This window comes from Vollenhovia emeryi, unplaced genomic scaffold, assembly GCF_000949405.1.
Source record: "Vollenhovia emeryi isolate VEMERY1.0 unplaced genomic scaffold, V.emery_V1.0 DF939147.1, whole genome shotgun sequence".
Classification (NCBI taxonomy): Eukaryota; Metazoa; Arthropoda; class Insecta; order Hymenoptera; family Formicidae; genus Vollenhovia; species Vollenhovia emeryi.
Window position 1 is genome coordinate 1037785 of NW_011967219.1, and position 7542 is coordinate 1045326.

The 7542-nt window shown below is 41.3% G+C and overlaps 1 protein-coding gene and 1 pseudogene across 1 annotated transcript in view; one reads left to right on the plus strand and one right to left on the minus strand.

Moving 5' to 3' along the window:
• The window catches only part of LOC105566039 (frizzled-9-like), a 17529-nt gene extending 11830 nt beyond the window's left edge, over positions 1-5699 (plus strand). The window contains exons 2-6 of the mRNA XM_012019740.1: positions 732-945; positions 1743-1930; positions 2681-2965; positions 3514-3718; positions 3905-5699. Of these exons, the coding sequence (XP_011875130.1) occupies positions 732-945; positions 1743-1930; positions 2681-2965; positions 3514-3718; positions 3905-4467 (1455 nt within the window). The 3' untranslated portion in view covers positions 4468-5699. The remainder of the gene's footprint in view (positions 1-731; positions 946-1742; positions 1931-2680; positions 2966-3513; positions 3719-3904) is intronic.
• A 652-nt stretch (positions 5700-6351) lies between these two features.
• LOC105566141 overlaps positions 6352-7542 on the minus strand; it is a 2770-nt pseudogene continuing 1579 nt past the window's right edge.

Here is a 7542-nt window from a genome sequence, read left to right on the forward strand (position 1 = left end):
TCTCTCATTTTCTCTCCCTTTCTTTCTCCGGGCTACTCTCAGCTGGTCTACCTTGATCGGTGAGAAGAGAGAGAGAGAGAGAGAGAGAGGGGGGGGGGAGAGGATGCAGGGCGAGATGGAGGGCTCTGTCGTTACGGGTTACCACGTAATTTCATGAGGCTATAATTTGGGGAGCGCCGTGGAGGAGAAGAGCATCGGGCCCCGCTGGTAATGGGCGAATCTAGAGGGGGTGGGAGACGGGCAGGAGGTAGCCGGAGAACGGTCTCGGTGGGCCCCAGCGACGGCGCGAGGGGTCCATCGGGATTGAGGCGGGAAGAATGGGCGGGATAATTACCCCTGATGCCCACCGCTCGTTATATTTCATGGAAGCGAGGCGTCTCCTCTCCGCCTCTGCTTAGGTGCATTACCCTCTCGCTCACCGGCTCCGTCGTGGGCTGCGCTACGCGTTTAGAGGACGGAGGCGCGTGTAGAGGTTTTACCTCAGATGTTGAGACGTTAAGGAATTAAAATATGCCGAGACCCGTCATTCGCGTGTCTCTTTCGCCTTGGTTACATCAATATTTCGAATATTTAGAATCATGTAGATAGAAAAAAAGAAATTAAGAATGAAGGCTTCAAGGGATCAGCGGCCGGTCGAGTAGCACGAGCTTTTCAGGAAGACAGCATTACGGGAGAAAAGAAATTCGCGCACTTGCCATCCCATCTGGTTCTAATAGCACGTGCATTTGCAGCTGGCGGCCTTCATGCCACTGGTCCACTACAATTGTTCGAGACACCTCAGGCTCTTCTTATGCGCCGTCTTCGCCCCGGTCTGCTCGGAACATGTGGCTATACCGGCCTGCAAGTCCCTCTGCCTTTCCGTAAGAAGAGACTGCGAGCCGGCCTTAACCAGCCTCACGCTGCCGTGGCCGCACATGTTGGATTGCGATCGCTTCCCTGATCGCGGTAAGCATTCGCTCACCTCTCATCGATATTTAAGCAAAAATGTTAACGCGGCCTGTCGTCACAGTAAATTTGAACAGAAGTTACAGCGAATTCGCATCAGCTACAATCGGCACTAAAGGCCCTAGTAGCACAATGCATTGGCTAAACATTGGTCCAATGTTGGTTGTATTAGAAATGCATTGGCCGATATTGGCCATGGAATAAATGTAAATATTGCACGATAATAATTATATAATGTTAAATTTATATTGGAAGTGCATTGGCCAATATTTAACAATGTTGGTCTAACAATATTGGTCTAATATTGCATCAATATTAGACCAATATTGGGAATACTAGATTTGCATTATTTCCCAATATTGCGCCACTATATTGTGCTACTAGGGAGCCTATGCTCTATCGACAGAATTTGCGAACGAAACGTAAATTTGATTGTACTAACAGAACAGAATCTACATTGAATGTAAAGAATTACTTAACGGTAGCTTCAAATGCATTGACATTGAACTCTTCTTACTACTGCGAAGTTGACGCCTCACTTTTAAAAATCGAAATGAATTTGGAAATACGCGGCACCTCAAGTTCGAAAAAGTCATTTCAACTACAGAATGTTAAAACAGTTGCGCTCGTTAAATTAATTTTAAAACAATGTTTTACTCCGACCGCTGGCACCCCAGTTTTGAAAACTATGCGGTGCTGACAGTTCTGATCGACTTTTTGACACTTTATAACATCAAGTTCAATGTTTTGCGATTAAACTGTACGTTAAAATAGCTTAAACTCTCTGTGTACTGCAGGAACCGCATTGTGCGTGCAGCCGCCGGGCGAAACGTTGGACGACACTAGTTCACCGATACTGCCAACCGTTCAGCAGCAGTGGCCGGTGATGCACGAACGACCGCCGCAGATCTCCACGCGGATGCAACAGCAACAGCAGCATCATCAGTGTCCACCGCATTTCGTGCAAATACCCGATATGGAAATGGTTAGAATAAGCGAACGAACGGGAGAAAGCCAAAATTATATGTAGGGTAAGGTGACCAAATTCGGACCAGGGGGTCAATTCTGTATCTTACAATATATAGTGAAAATGCTAAAAGTGAACGACTTTGTCTCCTTCTGAGGGGAGAAAGTCTACGGTTAGAAAGAGACAAAGCTGTTCACTTTTAGCATTTTCACTATAGTGTAAGATACAGAATTGACCCCCTGATACCAAACGCGGGTCAAACATTTGATCGAGTTGCTAATAAGAGACATTTTAAAGTGATTCACTTAAATTTTGCTCTTTTATACATATTTACAACTTTATGTTGTATTGTCGATACCATAAAAGGCATCGGCATATTTTTATGTCGTTTATCAGCGACTCGTCAAATTATAGATCCGCATTTGGTATTTGATCCAAATTTGATCACTTTACCCTATAGTTGTGGACAGAATGGGGTTGCGACACAGTTTTTTTAATGAGTTTAGGAACGTGCATTTATAGATTCAGGGTTACGTTCCAAAGTCTTCTCTGAGGAATATTTTACTCGGTGGCCATTCCGAAAACCGTTTTGAGCGTTTCCGGATCCTATTTCTCGAGTAAAATTTTCCTGATAGAAAATGCTTTGGAACATAAACCTGAATCCAAATGCGCGATCCTAAACTCATTTGACAAAAGTGTTGCAACCATTGTCCATCGCTGTACGCTTTTTTCTTTCTTTCTTAACATTTCTCACGATTTACGCTTCAGGTTTCTTGCGCACCGCGTTGCGGCACCGACGCGTATTATCGCGCGGAAGACAAAAAGTTCGCCGAGCGTTGGATGACCGGCTGGGCGTGGCTGTGCTTCCTCTCGACACTCTTCACCCTGTTGACCTTCTGGGTCGAGCCGTCCAGATTTCGTTATCCCGAGAGGCCGATAGTCTTCCTGGCGCTCTGCTACAATCTTCTCTCCATGGCTTACATCGTACGTGGTGCGGTTGGCGCTGAGAATCTCAGCTGCGTCAGTCAGATCGACGGGCCGAGTTACGTTCCAGTAAGTAAACGGATCTCTTTTAGCAAATAACGAAATACCCACTTGCAGCTCGTGTTTGGTTGTTGGCTGAAGATGGCTGACTACAAGTCAAAACTGGTTGCGCCGTGGCAGCTCGGATAGAGAGGATGTTTGCGATATAGAGAAGAAACGTAATCTCCAGACGGGCAAATTTATCCAACGTGTTTTTATCAACAGAATATCAGAGAGATGTAACAAACTCTGTTAGCAAAACATGGTGGCAAGTCGATTGCAGAAACTATTTATTTAATATTGCAAAACGACAGATCTTGCTCGACTTTTATTCGCAATCTACTGCCAGATCATGCCGGCAGAATAACGCGGATGCAGTTGATGCTAATCTACCGCCATATTCCGCTTGCAAACTGTTAGCACACTACTAAGGTTTCGCTTATTAGATACCGCACATATCTGCAGAATTATCGGCTTTAATTCCATTCGTTACGATAGTTTTATTACTAGCTATTATGTCCCGCATTCAACTTCCTCGCGTTCATTCATCCGCTGTAATGCCGTTTATCTGCAAACAGGTCCGCGATGCGTTGAAGAGCGTGCCCTGTACCATTTGGTGGCTGATCAGACACTATCTGGGACTGGCCAGCAACATGTGGTGGGCGGTGCTGTGCGGTTGCTGGCTGCTGAGCGCCAGGAACGAGTGGAGCAGCGAAGCTCTTCACAACATCGCGCCCTATCTTCATGCGGCCGCGTGGATTCTTCCAGTATTTTTCACAGGAGGTAAACTTGTACATCGCATATAGATCTAATTGCGTAACATTGACATTCAATTCGCTTCTTAATTGCGCGTTTGTTTGTATTATACATTCTTTTCTTATTGATTCCTTTTAACTTAACATCAGTCCGATACATCGTAGCGATTTTTCTGGCAAATAATCACGAATACGCGCGTCTTTCTCCGTACAGGAAGTCTGGTGTCGCGCAACGTGGTGGCGGACGAGCTGACCGGACTGTGCCAGATCTCCGACGAGTCGGCGCTGTGGCTGGAGGTGCTGCCGCACGCTGTGCTGCTGCTGCTGGGCTGCGCGTTCGGTAGCGTCGCCGGAAGCGCGCTGGTCCGCGTGCGGAGGGCCGTGCGCTGCGCCGGACGCAGCGCGACGAAGCTGGAGCGCCTGATGACGCGGCTAGGTATCTTCGCGCTGTTATACGCGCTGCCGGCGCTGGGCGGCCTGGTCTGCGTGCTGCACGAGGCCTCGGTGAGGCCGCGATGGCGCAAACTGGCGCTACTGGCCGCCCTGGACTGCCGCGCGGCCCAGAACTGCGCGCCCGGCCCGGTATACAGTGCCGCCGGCCTCGAGGTCGCCCTGCTCAGGCTCTTCTTGTCCCTCGTGGTTGGCGTCACCTCCGGCATGTGGGTATGGTCCGGCAAGACCTGCCGCGCCTGGAGCAGACTGCTCGCCGCGCCCAGCAAACCCGCCAGGATACAAGGTCCTTTTCAGGGCTTCAAGCAGGACGACAACATCGCCTGAAGTCTTGGATTTGTTTTAACGATGCGTTACTTAGATGTCGAGGTTTCATCTTGCGAATATGCTTTAAGTATTTTAGACGTTTCCACGATATTGAGATATTTTGCGAAAGAGATTAATTTGAACGGTAGTGCATATTATTGTGATTTTTATTTATCTATCAGATCATATTAATGACCGCGTGAAACAGTGTGTGAAACATGTTACGAGCGATTGCGCTTTGTACATATACGTTGTATATATTGTAAAAATAATGTATGTCTGCGCCTAGTGTGTATTTTAACTCTCGATTATTTGGACTTGCGATATCGTTAAACTCGATTTCTAATAGAGTGGAAGCGTATCTCGATTGATACGACTTCAATAAACATGAGTCATTATTTTTACGTACGCTATTCTTATTTTCTATTTCAGCATTGTCTCGTAAAACTAATCTAATTTCTAACAATTTATCATTATTTTTATTCCAATACTTTACATTTGTCTGAATTAGATCAAAATAAAAAGAATATAATAATAATTTTATTTGAACCAATACGAATTGATTCTTACGTACTAGAATTCGCAATATTTGTACCATAATAGAACATTGTAAATTGTAAAATACTGGACATGTATACATATAATTCGACAAAAGTATCTGAAAGTAGAATTCCCAAAAAATCGAATAAAACCAAATAAAATTGAAGGTACATATAATAAAGAATTTTATTAGGAGTTGATAAAATATAAATCTCCAGTAGAAAATAATGTAGCTTTTTGAATGTTTATTTTTACACTTAAAATTTTACATAAAATTTATATTAATTTAATAAGCAATAATATAGATTAAGTAATTATATTCGTTAATTAAGCCCATCATTCCTCATTTGGGATTTATTTGAGACATCAGCAAGGGATCAGTCCGGCTCCTTGCAAGTACTTCAGGAATCAGAATTCAGACGGGCAGGTGATTAGCCTCTGCATCCTAGTCTGGTGTCAGGGCTGCTGACTTGATGACGACCAGACTCGCCAGTAGTAGGTGTGTGGCAGAATACTCTCGGTGGTTACCATTTCCTTTCGAGAGGTAACGTTCGAAAAAATCAGCGGTGTTCATGGATTTCAACTCGGATTTGTTTGCTAAATAGCGCACATTTCTCTGCGCCATGCTCGCCATAAGTAAATAGATTACTTATTTATTAATATAATTAAGTTATACAATTACTTATCTAATATTTTTTAAAGCAACTCCGAAATAAAATATTGCAAATTATTAGTTCCTATTCTCAAAATATTTACATTAAGCAATATGAAAAAAATCACAAGATCCATAAATTAAAACGTTAATATTTTCTACAAAGATCAAAATTTCTGTATTGCTTCTTATATATATATATATATATATATATATATATGTATATATATATATTTAATCCCACAATATTGAAGGTGTTACAAATAAATTTAAAAGTAAAAATACTTGAGATTATTAAGTTTAAATTATTAAGTAACTTATCAATCCAAATTTCTTGATTCATTATTACAATAAAGATTTACATTTTGTTAAGTTAAAAGTTTAAATCAAATAATGTGAGAATTCAATTTCTTAATGACAAAGACTAAATTTCTATAATATTAAACTCAAGGTACCATTGAAACCAAACTTTTGTAATAATAAAGATCGAAAATACCACAAAAACTCCACATCTACAATGTTGAAACTCCAACCCCTACAATGTCGTTTTAAGTCTCACGATGGCAAGGCTCCAGGTTCCACAATATCGAGGTTCCAAGTCCCGCGATGCAAAAGTTCGAGGACCCGTAATATTAAAGTTCCAGGTCACAGGTGCTGCGATGTTGAGGTAAAGCCCAATAATGAATCGACCGCAACGTTTCTGTGATAAAATTTTACAATAATCCCCTTCTGAGATGAAATCCCGCGATGATCCTCTTCTGCGACGAAGCCCCGCGATGGTCCTCTTCTGCGATGAAGTCCCGTGATGATCCTGTTCTACGACGAAGTTCCACGATGATCCTCTTCTGCAATAAAATCCCACGATGATCCTCTTCTGCAGTAAAGCCCTGCGATGATCCTCTTCTACGACGAAGTTCTACTATGGTCCTCTTTTGCGACAAAGTTTTACGATTGAATTTCGAAATTGCAGATTGCAGTAATGAAGTTCGAAGGCTCAAAATGTCGAAATTTTAAGGTCATAGACCATTCAATTTTTCAAATTTTATAAATATTGAAGATTAAAATCTTATAATGTTCAAAATTCATACGTTATAAAGTTATTATTGAAAGTATAAATTTACTTTAAATTCGATACAAGACAGGTGGAAAGCTCAGATTCTATAATATAGAAGATAGTAAATATAGTAATGCAAATCTGAATCCCACGATACTATGGTTCACGATTAAGTTCAGAGTATAGATTTAAAATAAAATTCTATAATTACAGTTGTAATTTAATATTTTAACTTGAAAGAGTAATATCAATATCTCAATGACTTGATTTCATTTAATTGCATACAATGCTACAATTTTTATGATTTCTATGTTTAAATATTATTTTATTTTGCATCGAAGCAATTCTTCTCTATAATAATATCGTAATAATTTTTAATGAAGATGCATAATTTCTTTCTGTACAGAAATTTTATGTATATGGATCGCATTCCTTGTCCATAATGTAGTTTTGTATTTTCATTTGTGTCAAAGTCTTACCAGAATTTTCTTTTACAAGATATCACAGATGATTTTACAAAAAGACGTAGAATGATCTGTACATATGACATAAGTGTATCATATGTAACATGGTATTTCATCGCTGTTTAAATTCTACAATAACTTTCTTTGTAATGAAATTGAGATGACTTTTGTTTATTGTAGTCTTGACCAGCCTTCATGAAGTCGAACAATAACGACCATCTTCGGTGATAAAATTCTATAATAATTTTTTTTCTGAGATAAACTCCCACAATTATTTTTGTTTGTGACAAAATCCCGCGATGACCTCCTACGACAAACTCTTGTAATGATTCTTTTCTGCGACGAAGTCCTGCGACGATCCTTTCCTTGCGGCGAAATCCCACGAT